The 21,448-nt window shown below is 37.3% G+C and overlaps 1 protein-coding gene across 1 annotated transcript in view; it reads left to right on the top strand.

Annotated features, from left to right (window-relative positions):
* Jasper (JIL-1 anchoring and stabilizing protein) overlaps positions 1–21,025 on the top strand; it is a 157,945-nt gene extending 136,920 nt beyond the window's left edge. The window contains exons 14-15 of the mRNA XM_081735595.1: positions 3,206–3,328; positions 18,511–21,025. Of these exons, the coding sequence (XP_081591721.1) occupies positions 3,206–3,328; positions 18,511–18,537 (150 nt within the window). The 3' untranslated portion in view covers positions 18,538–21,025. The remainder of the gene's footprint in view (positions 1–3,205; positions 3,329–18,510) is intronic.
* Positions 21,026–21,448: the final 423 nt, after the last annotated feature.

Genomic DNA, 21,448 nt, shown 5'->3' with positions numbered 1-21,448 from the left:
TTTAACTTCATTGCTGTACTATATTTCTGGTCTGCAAATCTCTCATATATTGATCGGATCCAAAAATTCCTTCAATCTCAGAATATGAGTTTCAATCAAACTCTTATTCAGTTACAGAGCCTGGTTGACACCACTGATACCTGGAGACTTGGGCTGGGCAAGGAAATCATATCTGCAGCTGAAGGAAGTTGCAGGGCATGGAACATAACTGTAGATACACACAGGAGAAAGAGATGCATGCCTGGAGAAGCAAAGAATGAACCCCTGACTGCACAGGCCAAAGTGAAGCGCTCTATCAATGAAATTCTAGATGAAATGAGACAACAAATGAATGATCATTTTACTCAGAGATGCATGACCTGACAGATTTGGATTCCTGTGTTGCATGGCCAACTTTGTGCAGCAGCTAGATTATGAGAGCAAGGAAAGGCTAAAAGCATGTTGATCTGATTTGGCTTTGTTCTACCCGAATGACCTGGATGGCTTGAAATTATTTCAGGACTGTAAGGATTTAATCCGTTCACTAAGGTGTGCTCAGAAAGCTAAAGAACAGCTTGACTTTCCCCACAAGGCATCCTGAAATATGTATCTTCAATGGGGCTTGAAATTTACTAAAGTTTGCCAACCGCTCTTCAGATTTTGATAACACTGCACGTATCTGTCGCATCGTGTGAAAGGTCTTTCAGCAAAATGAAATTGATAAAATCATACTTGCGTTCCACAGTGAGTCAAAGATTCACGAATCTGGACATTCTTTCTATCGAAAATGAAATAGCATCTACTTTGGATTTTGATAATATAGTTGAGACTTTCGCTGCTACCAAAGCAAGAAAGGTCTCATTCTGAAAGTTGGTGGAACACAGGCTAATATGGTAGTGGAACTACGAAAAGTGGTCGAAAGTAGTAGTAGTTTCATGTTTGAAGTGAAGGCAATAAACATACAAACATACCAAAAGAGTAATATAATAAAAAGCCGTTAAGATCTGTCAATTGACTGGTGATAGCTGGTAATGAAAAGTAGGATGGTATAACCCGTAGTAGAATTCTGTGCTTACATATTTAATCTATAATATATTCCCAATTATTCAATACATTCAGAATTTTTTGTTATAATATATTCTAATACTATGTTAGTAAGAGGTAATGGAAATATTCATAAGTGACAGAATATAAACATGACTGAATTATTAAATACAAAATAATATAAACATGAAATAAGTGTGAAATCTGGAAACAATAGTAAAATAGACAAGCAGGAGAGAAATATTCTAGTGCTTAACTATTCATTGATACTTCGGCAAAAGTAATGGGACTAAATAGATAGTACATTATCACTGCAGAAAAACCTAGTGAGAGATAAATGAAGACGACACGCAGGAGAGAAATCTATTCTAGCTATTATTTACTGATAGTTCGAATAAAAAAAAAAAAGTGTTTAAGTATTGTGTATGATCACTGGAGAGAAACCTAATGTTAAAGTGAATGGGGCTAATTGTAGAAGAAAAATCTAATCAAACAAAACACATGTAGCGCAAATTCAGACAGGGAGAAACTATGAATAAACTGACTCATATGAGAAATTGCACAGGAGAAACACCAAAGGAGAGAACCAAACAAAGAATTCTAGAAAACATAGAGCTTACATTTAGTAATCTCGTCGGTTATATTATTATTTGTATTTTTTTCAATATCAGCTCATTGGTATATTTTGTAGGTAAATTTGTCTGTAAATGTATTATTAGGAGCATTACTTCCACTATTCCATCTAATTACAGTACGCGTTGATACTAGGATAGTATAGGTGTAGGATAAATTCTGAATTCTAAGATTATGTTATTTTTGTCCTGGGTTGTAGTTTCCGTTACACTTGTATCCCTAATCCTTTTTCTATCGTGTCCTTTGTTTAAAAATAAATAAAAAGGAAAACAATATGCAATGATAGTCTTGGTCCAGTTTTATTTTTAGATACCAGCCTGAAGGAGGTTCTAAGTATTAAAAAATAGACAGGGATGCTGAATTTCATCCCATTTGTTTTATATAAGATTAAAATGATTAAACACACACACCAACGGGAGAAGGGGAAGAGTAAACAGAAAAAGTGACTATGTGAATGAATGTCAAAAATAGAAGTGTATAAATCACGATTGTTCGAAACGGGGGCCCCAATCTACTTCACTGGCCCCGGGCCCCAGTTTGCCTTACGCCGCCACTGAAGAAGTGGATATGTAACTACCGACTGTTCCTTCCCATTGATGTTTTATATCTTCATTTTTGAACATACTTTGAAATAACTACTGAAATTGCTAATACATGTTTTATTCCTGAGTTTTAGTGTATAGTCTGTATTCATATTTTTAAACAGCCTCCGCGGGCCTAATACTTAACACTCTTACTTTTGGGGTGTACGGTTCTAATTAGGGTTTTCGGGCATTGGCCAAGCGTGATGAGGATAAGTGGAGAGACTGCTTCAGTTTAAAAGCAGTAATTTTGAGCCAAAAAGGTCAAAAGTAACAGCATTGAAAATCAATACATTATACACCTGGACGTACGCCATGAGACCGGCCGGAACTTTTCATCGGCTACGGATTTCGAAATATTACTTTGTGGAAATGTATTATATTCCTATAGATCGATTAATAAAGCGTGAAATTGTAATTTTTCTCGAATCTAGTTCTCACAATTGTACTACTTTAATTTGTAGTTATAAATTACTGTGTTACATAAAATAATAATTTTCATACAAAACCAGTGTGTTAGACGCGTAGCAAGTGAAAAGACGGAGCTCGATTGCCCATCAGTCCAATCTTAAATTCGAAATGAATTTTATAGCTGGTTTGTTTGTAACATTACAGTCAAATTAAAGGTAATATACATTGTGTATAATTTCATGAAAATCTGAGAGAACAGTTGAATTACTTTCTTCCTTTTATTCTTCATTCGTTTTCATTGTTATTGCTGTATGAAAATGAAAGCTAACACAACAGGTGGTCTTTATGAAAACCATCTACTTCGATATTTAGATACTAGACTGTGCAATAAAGATTTCAGTGGTAGGAAATATTGTCATTTAAATTTGTTTCTTCAAGTTACAGGACTTCTCGCATTCCCAATTACTGTATATTTTAAGGCGATCAGCTGTTCTATTTTGTATAATCACATGCAGAAGCTGGACCTTAGTTTATAGATATAATGAACTGTTTTGCAGATAGTAAATGGAGGAGAAGAAGCAGATAAGAATGAGAATTTATCAGACTCCAGGCAGTCCCTTTCCAGTAACCAAGAAGAGCCACCTAAGAAAAAAGGGAGACCAAGAAGGACTTCATCACTGGTTCGTTAATTTATTTATTTTAATCAAACGATTCGTCAGGATATCTGGTTTATTTCATTGTACTTTACTCGGATACTTTTATTCAAACGTACAATTAGTTTAAATATAATTGAATTGGTACACAGTAGTCAGTACAGGCGCGCACCCAGGAATTTTTGTTGGGAGGAGTCCAAGCTTTGGGTGGTGTGGGGGGTGTCCAATACTACAAGCTACTACATGTATGTAGTATTGAATGTGTAATATTCTGCACCCGAAAAGACGGCAGGTAATTGTAAAATACTCCGACGTACATTTTAAGAAAAAATTATAGAACTAGTTTTTTTTTTTTTTTTTTTTTGTTGTTTTTAAGAGAAAGAGTACATATCAAATTTGCATACATCAATCATTTCCTTGTTAAACAAGTATAGTTTTATTGAGAATCTTTTTGGGAGATTATATGTTGAATTGGGAAAGTTTTTTTCGGGGGGCGGACCTCGTGGACCGTTCCTCTCCCGTGGGTGCGCCCCTGACTCAGTATAAACTTTGTATATTGTTAATATTGATAAGTCTACAAGTTTGAGCTGCTGCATTTTAAATATATATAAATTATGTATTCTTTCAGAGTGTAAATTACGCATAAGATTTTTTAATAAAGACTGTGAAATCAGTAGGTTCACGGGGTGAAGCTTTAAAATAACAATAGATTTATGCTTTTACATCCATTATTTTTTGCTGCAGAGTAAAATCCCTCAATTTGTATTAAACTACGCTCTTCAGCACAACCCTTGTCTACGCTGTTTATTTCTATAATTGAAAAGAGTATTGTGAGAAGGCGCGTCCTAGTGCATACGTGTAAGTTGCAGAATTCGAGAGGTACAGACACGAAAACTTCAGTAATTTGTGATTTACATGCGAGCGCTGGAAGAAAACTGAAACACAGCACTTGATTTCAGGAACGTTTTACAAAATGGAAGTGGTATTCTTTTGACGTATTAAGTACACACACGGAAAACAAGGACAAATATAATAAATTATGCATCATAGAACTGATGTAGAAACGACACCTAAGAATTTGAATCAGCTAGTAAAAAATCAAATGACATATCTGAGACTGATTCAGTTCGAACCGAACTATTCAGTGCGGAAGGAACCACCGATTAATCTACCTAATAATATAGAGGTTAGCTGCGAATATACTGAATAAGCAGTCGCGGACAGACGACTAGGAGTGGTCTTCCAGCTTGGGGGTTTGGGTAAGGCTAACAACCTCATCCTGTGAAAAAAGGCACTTGTTCAGAAATATTCACAAAAGCCTCGGACAAGGACTGATAACTTGGCACGACCTCAGCAAAAGAAAATGGACATGAGATTTGGAACATGGAATATTAGAAGTCTTTATGGGGCAGGCGCGTTAAAATCCGTAACGAGTGAGTTGGAGAAATACAGGATGGACCTAGTAGGAGTTCAGGAAGTTAGGTGGGAAGGAAATGGATCTGCGAATTCCGGAAATTTTACATTCTTTTACGGGGGAGAAAATAAAAATCACCAGTTAGGAACAGGGCTTTTCGTTCACAAACGAATATTACCAGCAATTAAACGGGTTGAATTTGTTACTGACAGACTTTCTTTTATTACTCTTAAGGGACGGTGGTGTGATATTATTGTTTTAAATGTACATGATCCAACTGAAGATAAGGGTGACGATACAAAAGATAGTTTTTACGAAGAAGTGGAACGGATATTTGACCAACTCCCGCGATACCATACGAAAATTCTATTAGGGGATTTCAATGCGAAGGTAGGACGAGAGGATATTTTCAAACCGATTATAAACGAAAATCTGCATAAGGAAAGTAATGACAACGGTGTTAGACTCATGAATTGAAGAGTACAAAATTCCCACATCACGACGTTCACTTGGACTTCACCAGACGGAAAAACACATAATCAAATTGACTACGTTTTAGTAGATAGAAGGCAATCTAACATAATTGATGTCTGGTTGTTTAGAGGGGCTGATTATGACACTGATCACTACCTGGTAGCAGCGATAAGAGAGAGATTATCGTTGCATAAATGTAATATTCAATGTCCGAAAACGGAGAGATTTAATTCAAAGAAATTAGAAGAGAGCCAGGTAAGAGAGGAATACCAGATTGAAGTTTCGAATAGATTCTCGGTTTTAGAAGATTCGGAGTGCACTAGTGTTGAGGATACTTAGATTGAAATTAGAGATAACATTACAATTTCAGTAAAAGAAAAATTGGGCACGCGGAAATACGTAAGAACAAACCATGGCTCGACCAGGAATACATTAAACTAGTAGAGAAGAGAAAGCAGGCAAAATTTCGCTGGCTACAAAATCCGAATGAAATAACTTACACAAAATTTCGCAGATATCAGGCGGGAAACTTCTAAAACTTTTAGAACAAAGAAACACGATTTTTTGAAAGCTAAAATTAAGGAACTTGAAGATAATAGTAAAAATAAAAACATTCGGGACATGTATAAGGAGATCAGCGAATTTAAGAAAGGCTGTCAATCTCGTGCTTATATATTAAAGAAAGCTGACGGTACAGTTCTCACTGATACGGATAGCATCTTAAATAGATGGAAAGATTTCTTTGACGATTTGCTGAACACGCGTGCAGAAAACAAATGTGGGTGGAGAAAGAGATGCACACCGCAGAACCGTATATTCCAGAAACCAACCGAATAGAAGTAGAAACCGCTATAAAGAAATTAAAAAAAAAAAAAAAAAAAAAAAAATCTCCGAGTGTAGATGAAATTCCGGCTGAGTTAATTTTAGCTGGAGGCGAAAAATTATGGAACAAGATACACAAACTCATTCTCCTTATCTGGAACAAGGAAGAATTGCCACAGGAGTGGAAAGAATCAATCATTGTTCCAATTCACAAGAAAGGCGACAAAACTGACTGTACTAATTATCGAGGCATTTCTCTTCTGTCAACATCTTATAAAATCCTTTCAAATATTCTATTAGCAAGATTGACTCCATACGCAGATGAAATTATTGGAGATGATCAGTGCGGATTTAGACGAAAGCGATCAACTATCGACCAAATATTTACCATTAGCCAAATACTCGAAAAAAAGTGAGAATACAGTTTCCCGGTACATCAACTATTTATTGATTTTAGAAAGGCGTACGACTCGGTTAGAAGAGAAACATTATACAACGTTCTTACAGAACTTGGAATACCGAGAAAGCTAATTAGATTAATTAAGATATGTTTAAATGAATCCCAAAGTAAAGTCCGGGTAGAAAAATTTTTGTCCACGAGCTTTCACGTCGAAAATGGCCTGAAACAAGGAGATGCGTTGTCGCCATTATTATTTAATTTTGTTATCTCGCTTTGAATGGTATTTATCAGGTTATGGCATATGCTGATGATGTAAATTTAATAGGGGATGATAGGAGAACAATAGAAAGAAATGCAGAGATCTTATTAAACGCTTGCAGGGATATGGGTTTAAAAGTAAATGCAGAGAAAACTAAATGCATGGAATACATTTCTGACCGTAATACGGCAAATTATGGATCCGTTAAAATATTAAATAATACTTTTGATAAAGTGGGTAGTTTCAAATATCTAGGATCAATATTAACAGACGAAAATCATATTCACGAAGAAATTAAGAAATCATATTCAGTTCAAAATCTCTTGTCGTCACGAATTCTGTCGAGGAATTTGAAGCTTAAAATATATAAAACGATAATCATGCCTGTTGGTCCGTATGGTTGCGAAACATGGTCGCTTACTCTGAGGGAAGAACATAGACTGAAAGTATTTGAGAACAAGATCCTGAGACGAATATTCGGACCCAAGAGGAACGGGAATGGGGAATGGCGGAAACTTCATAACGAGAAACTACATAATTTATACGGTTTACCCAACATTGTTAGGGTCGTCAAGTCTAGGAGGCTTAGGTGGGCGGGGGTCATGTAGCTAGAATGGAAGAAAGTAGAAACACTTTCAAAGTCTTGACTGGAAGACCAATCGGAAAACGACCATTAGGAAGACCTAGGCGCAGATGGGAGGACAATATTAAGATGGATCTCGTAGAGATAGCAATACAAAGCAGAAACTGAATCCAATTGGCTAAGGATAGAAGTCAGTGGAGAGCTTTTGTGAACGCGGCATTGAACCTCCGGGTTCAATAGGCCATAGAGTTATTTAGTAAGTTTAGATAGATAGATAAGATAGCTATACAAAGGGTATTCAAAAAGTTTTGCACAGTGGTCTCTATTTTTTATTTTTATTTATTTATTTTTTTTTTATTATTATTTATTTGTTGCAGGAAGAAAATGAAATTTTTTGTGAACATACTTGGAACATTTAGCTAGACACTGAGGTTACTCAATGTAGCCTCCATCAGCTGTGACGCATCTGGTCCAACATTCTTTCCATGATGAAAATGTACTTTGGTAAAATTCTGGGGATTGACTTTTATACCATCACTTGACACAGGAAATAAGGTCTTTCTCACTATCAAATGTTCTACCGCGCAGGTGAGCCTTCAGACGTGTTTTGCTCTCAGGTTTGGACAAAAAGAACCATGTTTCATCCTGGGTAATGACGCCGTCAAAACACTGTTTCCACTCTTCAGTAAAAATCGCCATGAGACCCTCGCACACATCCTTCCTTATATTTTTCATTTCTCTTGTCAATAATCTAGGCACGCAACGTGCACAGATTTTTCTGTACCCTAGTGACTGTACCACCGATACCACACTACCCAGTGATAAACTAGTCATTTCAGCAAGCTGTCGTGTCGTCACACATGTCATTTTGGATGATTTGATTAATGGTCTCCTTATTCACATCACTCACTACCGTCGATGATCTACCGCATCATGGATTGTTCAGTAGAGAGAAATCACCTTCTTTAAACCACTGCAACCACCGCTGGATACTGCTGCGATCCAATGTGTCCTCCCCATAAACAGGGAGCAACATCCTGTGAATTGATGGGGCAGTCATCGTCCCTGTTGAAAAGAAACTTCGTTGTCGTTCACCGACCGTTGTCGCAACCTGACATCTAGTTCACGGTCCATTATGGCTCACCTGTAAATAAAAGAAAATACTTTTATATACCAACTTAACTAAATGTTCCAAGTATGTTCACAAAAAATTTCATTCTTCTTCTGCAACAAATAAATTAAGAGACCACTGTGCAAAACTTTTTGAACATCCTTTGTATATATGTAAAAATGCCCATATTTAAGAAAAGCGACAAAAATAACTGTTACTATTGAAGAAAGACACTGCGATCTTGGTCTTACCGGAAAAATTAGGCTTGTATCCAGATAAAATGATGGAGAGAGCATCGATGTGGTTTTAGATGTCTTAGGTCAGATATAGTGAAAAAGTGGGAATATGACTGTACCATTAACCAAACTATTCGTAGACTTTAAGGGTCTATGTGGTGTGAATAGAAAAGGACTGTATATGTTGCAAGAACTCGGAATTTCGAAAAATGGTAAATTCCGGGAAGTCATATCATATTTATAAAAGACAAATATGTCAGTGTGTCATGCTAACAAGTGTCGGTAGTTGCGTGCCTAACGCTAATAAATACCACTAGCATGTAAATAAATTGCAGATTTAAAACTATTGAGAAGTTTTAATTGCAATTAAAAATTGTATTGTTTCAGTTTAATTATTTTAAACTAGAACAAGAGTCTTCGCTAGCAGTAATATTTATTTCTAGAGCAGTATATTGTGACGATTTAATTGCAGATTAAATGGTATTCTTTCACTTTATTTCACAATGGATAATGATACTGAACATAACAAGAACCGTAACCGTATTTAGATTTGAGCATTAATATTTGTGCGCAGCAACTACTTTACGAAGGGTAGTCGAAAAGTTCCCGGCATGTTTTAGTTTTGACATTTGTGATGCATTCACAATGAATTTTGTACAGTACACTCCTTAGGTTGCCTAATTATGAATTTGACAAGTATTAACACGTTATATATGGCAGGGTACGAGTAACTTAACTGAACGAAGTAGTGTATGATGATCAGTTAGTGTAATTTCACAAATCGAGCAACACGCAAACAAGTTCATGTGCAAATTGAGGAAAATCTGCTTCAGAGACTTTGATAGCTTTAAAGACAGTTTGTTTGGCTCTTCCCAAAGCAAAAATGGTTCTTTTCCGTTTCGCCAACGCAGAAGAGATCAAAACAAATGCGAAGCCTGAATTTCGGAAGATACTGAAAGAGGACTTTCGTCGGTGCTTCCACAAATCGAAGGAGCGGTGAAACAAACGTGTGTGTGTGTGTGTTTCGAAGGCGATTAAATAAATGTATACTTAAATTGTGGTAATAAAGAGCTACAACAAAATTCCGGGAGATTTTTTCACAGCTCCTCGTATATTAAAATAAGAATTAAAGTTTTAACAGGAAGGAAAGTGTCCTTCTTCAGGAGTTAACTGTATGAAACAAGGAAATGACTTACATTACATTTCACGCTTTAGAATATGTGAAATGAAAGATAGTAAAACAGGACTACTACTTACAGAGATGTATTGTTTTGCAATTGGGGATCATGAGCTGAGGTCAGTGTTCTCAATAAGGCTTGCAACCATTTACCTCATTCGGCTCGGGTCACTTCCCTTAGTGGGGCTGCTTCAGTCAGACTTCACCTCGCTGTCCACTTATAGCACTTAGTTATTGAGCAACGAGCTGGGCTTACGAGTTGGGACATCTCAGCTACTGAATAGACTGATTTAATTCCCTCTATACTTAACCGAAATAGAATTGATAGGAGATAATGTAGGTAAACGCGACTCCTCTTGTAGCAGTGTATAGAGAAGTAAGTCTTAAGTCATGATAACAACCTTAGGTAGTATCAATGGAAACAGTAATAATAGTAGAGGGAATGAATAACTTCTTATCAAGAGTGTTAAGAAATAAGAATGATCGAAAAGGAAATAAAAAGAACATTAATGGTAGGAAACGCATATTATTGTTCTCGACGAAGTATTTCACTGTTGCGCCTAATATCAGTAAACATTCGTAGAAGCATAGTTGCTGGTCGTGCTGCATGAGTGTGAAAGTTCATGGCAAACGCACAGAGAATTGACATACTATTTCCAAAACTAATCTCTTGAGAATAATACTTAGCGCGAAAAAGTTCGTAAAATTTAGAAGTTTACAAAACTCCAAGCCTTGTAACAGCAGAGACCGCTGCATATCAGACATAATACAGAAAGTTATAAGATTATATCGCATCGAATTAGGAACGCCATGGTACCATCTGGGAAACGAAGCTAGAACGACAAGCCTGCTACCGTGAGTAGTATTGTGTATGAGGTCTTTTTCAATGTTCGTTTTCCTTACGTACACATAGTGAAACAGCGTTGGTAGGATGGGTTCACACTCGGGATGACTACTGGGAAAACTGTTCTGGCTCGTTTTATTCAAACCAGAAGCCCGTGGCAAAACAGTCGCCCATGAAAAGCAACAGGAAAAGGATTCCAATGAAAGTGACACTCGCAGTGCTGCTGGTATCCGCCGATTGGTGTGCCAAGAAGATCCACTGTCCCAAGGTGCGATGGGTCAATGGATTCACTTTGGCACCTTCGATTGGGAACACAGCCATTCGTATATAACGTCGGCTGAGGTGCCTCTGTAAGATCAGCGTATACGACCTGCTCCCGCACCGAAAAACGAACTGCAGGAAACTCTATGAAAAGCACCTACCGGGGTCCAAATGGCGGATAGTTATTATAATGGATGAAATATACATCCATCTCGCGGCCCGTGGTCATTATCGGCCGTTGACATATTGCGACAGGGGTTCCAAAGGCCACTACGACTTCCCACTGTCGGGGAAAGTGCTAGTACGCAAGGGTGATAAAAACGCGAAAGTGAATGCAAAGTACTTCCAGGAATCCATTATTACATTTGTCTTCCATATCGACATCCCATAATTGTACGATGTGAACGCCAATCAGGTATGGACAAGGCTTCAATTCATGACTTCAGAATTTCTCTGCGGTTTTTTTTTTTTTTTTTTTTTAAATCAGAAAATGGAACGTGAATTAGGAATTGATGTCACTCCGTGTGGAGACATTCCTGTGAAATGCCAGTCCAATGGATTTGTGCAGCTTTAACCTGTTGAAATGATGCCTCCAACATTGCCGTCTGCGCAACCTCGCTGGTCTCTGGAAAGCTTGCAGGCAGGAATGGGATCGAGTTTGCTTGCGTACTCTTCGCTGGAATTTTCTTTAATGGAAACTTCAATGTTTTGGACAGTCCATAATGCTGGGGATCCAATAGAACAACATCGGTGGTGACGGTGAGGTTTCTTGTAAGGTATCATTGAAAATCAGTCCTATGTCCCCAGCAACCTTCTGTAAAGACGAGATATCTGAAATTGGGAAAGCATATTGCTCGCGGGGTATCGAGTCGCACTTAAGAAGCCTAGGGTAAAGAGACCTTTGAGTAGATCAAAAAAAATGGGAAGATAATAGAGCAAGGATCTTTGGTATATGAATAAATAATAATATAGAATGATTGGCTTAGCACAGACTAAAATCCTGTGAAGAGACTTTGTTTCTGCAGCAGTGGCCCAGTAGAGTTATGTGAGGTTTTCGTAATTTTCACAGATTTCGAGAAACTTTCTTACCTCGAGCTCTCTTCGTATCGTTAAACGTCGAGCCATCTCATTAACATTCGGAAGATGGTATGACCGATCTGTTGGCACTTGTCTCAATCTTAGTGATAGGTTGTGTCAGGTTGAAAATAAAGGAATTTTCTGTTTTCAGACTGAACAGTACTACATATTTCAAATGTTAAAGGTTATCCTAATTTGTTTTTATTTATTTATTTAATGCGCAGCAAATGAGTAAAGAAAGATTTCTTTTCTAACACTGGTAATTATGAACTGCAATATGAGATTTTAATGTTCGCGGGAGTTTCATTAAAGGACCCCGCACTTTTCTTATGAAAAAAGCTGTTTTCGTTAAGTTGCTTAAATACGCGATATTTTAGTGTTCACAACTTTCTGGACATAAGTCGTAACAGACATAACCCCGAAAAGTTCTTATCAAGACCATAAATAGTGTTTCCTACCAATCTTTTTAACTTAACATAGTTCTTTTTCTGATCACTTTGATTTAACAAATCATGAAAAAAGATGCTTCATTAATCAGATAGAATAAGTCTATTATTAGATGACAGAGTGATCCAAAGATGGAATTTTAATGCACTTGTCTCCACGAATGAAGACTGATGATTATCTATGGAATTGAACGTGTGACAGAGATACCTGGGGACCACACTGAAGGCCATATGACACAGGCCCACAGCAAATGGCGACTATAAGGTACCTACCATATGCGGATTTATCCTGCCAGTTGCACAACTCTCCCGTTTCGAAGCGCCAGAAACGTTCAGTGTTGTATGTGATCACCCCTAACGGCTATACAGGTTGCACAATGTTAAAGGTTTCAGGTTGCACAATACTGTGGATAAAGCCACCTAGAGCTTTATATGGTAATGCATCCTACTCTTGCGCAGACATTCGTCCAAGAGCGTCGAAGACACGTTCAGTTGGATTAACAATTTGGGAGCGTGGAGCACTGGCGCAAATCCCGGGGGACATGCCCTCCAATCTTGGAACTGGGGAGACTGTCGCCCCCAATAATCCGATTTGAAATGTGTCTTTTGGGGAGAAATGTGATGATTTGTGTTCTTCTGCCACAAAGGAAAGTGAGATGAAATTGATATCCCTTGCTGTGTAATATACAACAGGTTCACCTCAAAAATCAGATTCATCTACCGTAATATGAGTCTCATTTCCCACACCTCCCAGAATAAGCCTCAAATCCTTCCGCCTTTCAATGTTAATACAACTCTACTCCTCCGATCCTCCACAACATTGTTTTTCAACTTCATAAATACTTTGAACATCGTTTTAATATATATATATATGGGTACGGTTTTACCCGTTACCCCAATGTTGAAGACAGATTTGCACCGATGGCGTGGAGACCACTCCATATGCATGATATCGTTCGAGTCCCAGGTATTCCTCCTATCCCCTGCGCTTTGTATTAATAGGCATTATCGTCACTTAAACGAAACCTAGAGCCATATGCACCACAGAAGAATCTCATATATTGTTGCAGGATAACGTCTCAATACATAGCATTCGCACAGTACTCACAGTGCTGTGGGAATACTTGCAGACCTAACCTAACCGAACCGTACACCTAACATGGTGCCACCTCAGACCGTAACGCCGTCACTATCTTAAGAATATAGTTTTACAAAATTGGTTATGAGGTATGATGTTCCTGATCCGCACTATATTTCGCCAATTTTGTGAAACTGTATCGTTGTGGCGGTGTAGTGGTTATGGTCCGGGGTGGCATTATGTTAGGGGTACGAATATTCCTGTATGTGTTCCCACATACTACTATAACGAATCGAATCTATTGGAACGTTATTCTGCAATATTTTAATTCTTCCATCCATGGTGCATATAGACCTAGGTTTCGTCTAATCGACGATAATCCCCATCAACTCAGGGTGCAGGTAAAAGAGGAATAACTGGAACTCGAGGGTGTTGTTCATATGAAGTGATCACCACACTCCCTGGTTCTTAACCAGATTGAACATATCTGAGACGCCCTTGGACATCTGATTGCAACCTGAAGTCCACCAGGCATAACTATATTCTTCGAACGAATGTGTGCAAGAGTGGGATGCTTTACCATATGAGCTGTTTGATAGCCTCATTCACAGTATGCGAACACGCTATACAACCTGTATTTAATCATTTGGGATGATCACATCTAATGCTGAACATTTCTGGTAATGTTTAACAGGACCGATTTTCAACCGACAAGATGGGTAGATGCCTTACAGTCGCCATTTGCTGTATTTCTGTCTCATCATATGACCTTCAGTGTCGTCCTTGGATATCTCACTCACACGTTCAATTCTGCAGATAGGCAATGGTTTCCAGTCTTCACTTGTCTCACTTTCCTATGGTGTTCTTTAACTTACACATAGGAGTGTATTAATAATCGAACTTTGGATCACGCAGTCATCAAGTAATGTAATTGCCTACTATTTAATTAATGAAACTTCTGAAACAGTTTTATTTTTTAATGATTGTCAACTGAAGTGGCATTTAATTAAAAAGGACCTATTTAAGTTAAAAATTGGTTGATAGATATCCTGGGGCCTTAATAAGAGCTTTTCGAGAACTGGAATCAGAAAGATGTGAAGAATCGAAACATCGCACATTTAAACAATTTAACGGAGGCCCCTTTTCCATAAGAAGAAATGCGGGGGTCATTTTTTAAAAAAATTGCTAGAGAGTAGTTAGTAGTTTCGCTATTGTTAATAGTTGCACTATTACAATAGATTGATAACCCGTCAGAATGATCGTGCGTGGATGAGCGATAGGAAGGGGCTTTAGCTAGGGTTGTAAAAAAACAATTGTTTACTTTTAAATATGTAGGTTGGAGTTGCAAGCTAAGTCAACATAAGTTACTTGCAACAATATACGCTAACTGCGAAATTCTTGTATTCAGTAGTACATATTAGTGAAAAATCTCCCGTACAGTTATACGATGAGCATACTAAAAGTAAGTAAGAATATTTGTTTTTACTAAAACAATCAGAATAAATCAATATATGCAAATGAAGTAAACCATTGCAGTGTAATGACCTCGTGAATGCATCGAGGTAATATTACGTCATTAGCTGTGTATATAATTGTTTGAAACTGGATAACAGTGATCTTTTATTTTGAGAACTCTGTTTGACTTCCTTGTTATAGAGGAAATTGCTGCTGCTGCTGGAAGTCGTACTTGATTTCAGCGCGCGTACATAGATGTATGTGTGGGTGCTACCAGTGTTAAAAGATAGATAAAACATTTTAAAGACGGAAGTAAAAGGGTTGAAGATGTGCCTCGGAGTGGTCACCCAGGAACTGCCTATACGGAACGCAACATGGAAAGTGTTGATGGAAATATATTTGGTCTAGGAATTAATTCGTGCGGGTGGACAAGAGATGGCGCAACGAACGGAGCGTCCCACAGTTCCGTGTATCCACACATGTGTTGCAAACCCCTGTCATCGCGTATCGTTCGTAGTATAGGGCAGTGGATTAAAGCGTCAACAACACCAGTTTGTAGTTAAGTGAACATGGCGCAATTTGTGCCTGATAAAGTGTTTTTGCGGGGTGTCCTGCTGCATTACTTTAACATGCAGAAAAGTGCGACTGAAAGTCATCGTATTTTGGTGGAAGTGTATGGTGACCATGCTCTAGCTGAGCGAACGTGTCAGAAGTGGTTTGCACGGTTTAGAAGTGGTGATTTCGGCTTGGCAGACCAAGAGCGAGCTGGACAGCCAAAAAAAATTCAAGACGAAGAATTGACAGCATTGCTCGAGCAGGATTCGTGTCAAACGCAGGAACAACTTGCAGCAGCATTAGGCGTTGATCAAACAACAGTCTCCAAACGCTTGAAAGCCATGGGAATGATTCAAAAGATGTCACATTGGGTTCCACATGAATTGAAAGACAGAGACGTTGAAAGACGAAAAACCATTTGCGAATTGCTGCTTCAACGACAGAGCAGAAAGGGGTTTCTGCATCGAATTATTACGGGTGATGAGAAGTGGATCCATTACGAGAACCCTAAACGAAGAAAGGCCTGGGTGAAACCAGGTGAACCAGGTCCATCACAACCAAAACGAGATATTCACTGTGCAAAGGTTATGCTGTGCATATGGTGGGATATGAAAGGTGTGGTGTACTATGAGCTGCTGCAACCGGGTGAAACTATGAATGGAGAACGTTATCGACGACAATTAATGCGTTTGAAGCAAGCTCTGGCCAGAACACGACAGAATGGGAGAACAGACATGATAAACTTATTGTTCAACATGATAACGCTCGCCCACATGTCGCAAAACCGGTCAAAACCTATTTAGAAAATGTCGGATGGGAAGTTTTACCCCACCCGCCGTATTCACCAGACGTTGCTCCTTCGGACTACTACTTGTTCGATTGCGAACAACGATTTGATTGGACAGCGGTTTACTTCTTCAGAAGATATCGAAACATGGGTCTCTGACTGGATCGCTTCCAAGGATGAGGACTTCTTTCGCCACGGAATCCGTACATTGCCTGACAGATGGGCGAAAGTGGTGGCTAGCGATGGACAATATTTTTCTTAAGGTATTTATGTATTTTGTGTATGTACAGCTTCAATGTGTGCGTACCAACCGCACGAATTAATTCCTAGACCAAATATTAAAAGAAATATATGGATTACAGTGTACATATTTGCACCAATACTTGGTATAGAACAGTGCAGTATAGGAAATAATTTCAAGGTTCGACTATCGAAAAATTCGTTGCCACTGGCCCGACGCTTACTGACGGCTGAACGCAAAATGCAGATATTGAAAGGGAGATTATTTTATATCGAACACTGCGAAAGCTGTGAATGAAATTTACCATGCATTGCGGGAAGTAATGATTTCGGAGGGAGAATTTCCCCCGGGACATTTCTCTGGGTTGTCAGATTTTCACAGTACTGTTTTCACTCCCCGTTTATTGAAAGACTAGCGGAAGGGGGGGCTATTCTGAAACTATCAGTGATAGTGGTACAAACGTCCTTGAAAAAAAAAATACGAAGCTAGCGATATTAGGCGATGGAAGGCATACAATGAACAGTGCATCAGTATCTTCTAGCGTTAAAACAGTTGTAGTGAAAAGGTATTTTTAAACGTACAGAAATGCGTCTAAAGGAATGGAGACGTAGTTGAATAGTTAAGTCTGTAAATGTAGTATCTTGAACAAAACTAAAACGTGGTTCATAAAAAATAGCTCATTACCTTCAATATGTTGGTCGTATTTCTCGCACAATACATCGTGAAGTTAGTGTAATATTGACGTACCACGAGCAAAGTGCAGGTTCGATCGAGTAGCAGTACTCCATTGAATTTTGTGTGCGATTCGGAAAATTCGGAGCAGAACTTTTGACATGTAGGCAGACTTTGGGAACGAGCGCTTAGATTTTTACTTGGCATAAGAACTTCAAAAAGAGGAGAGAGAAGGTGCAGAACGAGGGTTGACCGTCTACGGACGAAAATGTGGATCGTGTGCGCAACCTTATGAACAATGACCGACAAATGAGCGTACAGTTAACCGCGAATGAGTTAAACTTGCCGATAACACAAGTTCACGAAATTGTGACGAATGCATTGGACATACAAAATCCATTTGCAGAGTTGATGCCAAAAGTTCTGAACGGCCGCAACAAATAGATACGAGTGACATTGTGTTACAAATCGTTAAAACGTGTGGCAACAGATCCAAATTTTATGTAGCGTATGATCACGTGTGACAAATCGTGGGTCTTTAAACACAGTTTGGAGACGAAAACGCAACATGCCGCCGGAGAAGTCTGTGATGAGCAACTCTGTTATCAAAATAATGCCCATTTCGTTCGACGATTCGAAAACGATCATCCAGAAAGAGTTTGTTCCCCTGGAACGACGGTGAATGAAGCTTTTTACGTTTATATGGTGGCAAGACTTCGGAAACGCATCGTTCGAGTTCGTCTCAAGAATTTCCGACAGCTGGATCCTCCACCATGACAATGTGTCGAATCACACTGCATTGATAACGAGGGTGTTTCTTCTCAACAATAACAAAACGCCAATGCTGCCGTACCTACTCTTCATCCGCGACCTTCTCTGTATGACTTCTTTTTATTTTCCCGACTGTAAAGAGATACGAAAGGACATTGATTTGTGAGCACTGAAGCTCTTTCCAAGGCCTTGATAAGAAATCTTTGCAACAGGAGTTCGTGAAGGCATATTGACAATGAAAACATCAGCGGGAGTGCTGTGTAGCTGCACAAAGGACCTACCGTATTTCAAATATTATTTGCTCGTATCTGCAATGAATTGACTTTACTAGTAATAGTCTGGTCACCTTCAGAACAAATTTTGTATTTATAAGTAATTAGCTAGAATTTTTGCAGTTTATTTATTTATTTATTTATTTATTTATTCATTCATTCATTCAGTTTAATGCGTTTTGATTATTCCACAACTCAGTCATTTGACTTTGCTAAAATGATGCTTGTTAGTGATGGTATAAGGAACTAACGGTTAGTTTTATTTATTTTTCAGCCAGCCACAGAAGGTCGGAAGAGATGAAGGTAGATACTCTGGCGAACCATCAGTATCAAATAAAGTGTGTGTGTGAGAATACTATCACTAGGAATATACCTATTTTCCTTATCCGTGCAAATGAAGTTGGTCAAGGGAGAGACTTGATAGAATATATACATGGATGGAATTGCAGCTCGCTCCTGCACCAAATCAATTGTATATTCTTTTTAGCATTCTTTTTTTTTTAAGAAAAAAATATAGCAGACAATTGCTGTAAGCAGTATGTGTTTTTCTTTCCGTAGTTTGTCCGAATCATTTGTTAAAAAAAAAGTTTTGTTGACTTTCCAAGACCGTCAGAAGGTCTTAATTGTTGGTTCACTAGAATACTTTAGACTAATTGCCATTTTCGAATCAGAACTGAATTTAGAATATTGTAGTATTGAAATTGCAAAATAATTTGTAATATGAATGTGGAGGTAATAGAATTCCTTATGGCTATTTGAAAAAAAAGAAAAAAAAAATACTCTCTTGGTTATTGAGAAAATATGATGTACAGACGGCACCATGAATATAAGATTACTGAATTTTAACAATAATAGTAACTGCCAAGGTCAACGTAATGAATCAAATCAGATAAATTGTCCGGAATTTGCTTTCGGACATTGAGTTAATTGCTTGCAGTATTTTAATGCTGTTATAGTATTTTGTAACAACTTGCCATATGAACAGTCAAATTGTATTGAAAGCAAATAATTAAAGGAAATTGTAAATCTTTTGGACACAACTAAATCAAACTATTAAAAGTGAATCACTGATTAGTATTGTCCCGTACTACATTAACATACTGTATTATTTATGTGTCATTTCGGATGCAATTTAAGAACGAGTTTACTTCATTTAGAATATGATAGATAACAGTACTATACAAAAATGTTAATATTCTATAGGAATAGTAAGATTAATATAGCCTTCCTTACCCGTGAAATATATTAGAAAAATGTGTACGTAACACAGTGTTGTTAATTTGAAAGATAGAAGAAGCGATGTTAAGATATTAATAAGTAATTTAAGATCAGAGAAATTTTGCATAGTCTGTGTATGTGTATAATGGGATGGATAACTTCCATGTAATACTTGCTGATGGTCGATATAGGATACATATTGATAGATTAAAAATAAGTAGATACAAGGTAAGTACTTATTTTTAAACTATCAAGTAAGTTCATTTTTATATGCATTGGTTCATGTAGACCTTACACGCGTTATGCCTTAATCAGGGTTCAAAGGCCAAAACTATATACAGGAAGTTTGGGAAGTGAAAGTATTGCTCGAGATAAACAAAAATGTCGTAATTAACATGAGTCCGAGATTATAAGAAATTTTTTTGGCAAAATAATTCCAATAAAATAATACAGCAGTGAAGTACAATCCTGATTACATTATCAATAATGATGGCATATCTATTTCGTATAAAACTTAAGTACGACGATTCTTAAAAGTTCAAAAGGAATTCCATCTTAACTTTGAGTACGGGCTTCTTTTAGAAGTTCCTTTTGCAGTTTTCGTAAAAACCGTAACAATAATGTATTTGAATAAAATATTTTACTTATTTCGATACGATGTAGTATAGCTTGCTGTATGTGTTAGTGTTCATACTATTTTAGATTTACATGGTCTGTAACACCTCCGAAACGAAGAAATTTTAATTCAATAGTGGTTGTATCTTTCAAGCACTACTTTCATCTCAGATTTCCTGCGCATAGTTTTTCAGAGCCCTTTAATGGTATAACAAGGTGAGGGAGCAGGAAATAGGATCCACACATCGATTCACACCTTCTGAATTGGGTGCTGATGAACCTTCATTATGTTCTTTGAACTGGAGTGGATGAATACTCTTCACAACTAGGAAGTTAGAAACTAATGGGGAGACTTTTTTCACTTCTCATTCTCCTCAACATAAGTATGAAATATTGCTGGCAGCATATGCAAAAGAGAAGCAGATTATTTTATTAATTACTCCTGTTCCGGTTATTTGGTAATCCAGTTAGTAAAGACATCTTTGCTGAAGAATATCATTGACTTAGTTTCAAGGTACCATAATTTATTCGGTTATCTTCAAAGATTTTTCTTTGATTATCCTAACATCATTATTAATGCAGACACGAATTCCTACAATATTCCAATGTTATTCTTCGAAAATGGCACTTAGAAGTTTAAGTTTTTCCTCGTTGAAAAGTATTTGAATTAAAACGAGTCGTCCGTAGAGGAAGAAAGAATATTTTAATATTTCCTAAGTGTTTCTTGATAGGAGGAGAATAAATATTCAACAAAATATGACGCTACATATTTTACGGAGTTCATTGTTTGACGTATTTGCATTTTTTTTTCGTGTAAAATGCTGTTTCATTAAGCTAATAACATGTAGAAACATTATAAATAAATAGAAATGTAGAATCAGCATGGTAGGACATTTACGTAATGTGTACTGCTTTTTATTACATGTTTATAAATAAAATGATTTCCTCTATGTAAACGTTGTTTTTATTGTATCATTGAATGTATTTCGTGATTTTATTGGTCATTTGTTTTGAATGGGTATATAATACTCCTTCAAGTATCGTATTATCTATAATATGACAGGGTGTCTACTGATACTGGAAATACTTGAATTATACTGGAATTTAATTTTGATATTGGAAATACTGGAAATATACTGGAATTTTGATCAACATACTGGAAAAATCATGAAACTGATAATTTGTCAACAATACTTTTTTGTAATTGTTTTAATCGTCTTAGGAACAATTTTGTATCATTGAGATTGTAATTTTTTCCAAAACAAGAGTTGTATACATTTTGTAATTAGACATTTAAAGGAATTGGTGGAGTGGAGAGCTGTGAGGGGAGTTGGGAGGCCCTTTAAAAATGTTTAAAAAAATCATTAGATTTCAAATAA

Source organism: Thermobia domestica, chromosome 13 (assembly GCF_964235325.1).
Source record: "Thermobia domestica chromosome 13, izTheDome1.hap1.1, whole genome shotgun sequence".
NCBI classification, from domain to species: domain Eukaryota; kingdom Metazoa; phylum Arthropoda; class Insecta; order Zygentoma; family Lepismatidae; genus Thermobia; species Thermobia domestica.
This window is presented reverse-complemented; position numbering and strand designations above follow the sequence as displayed.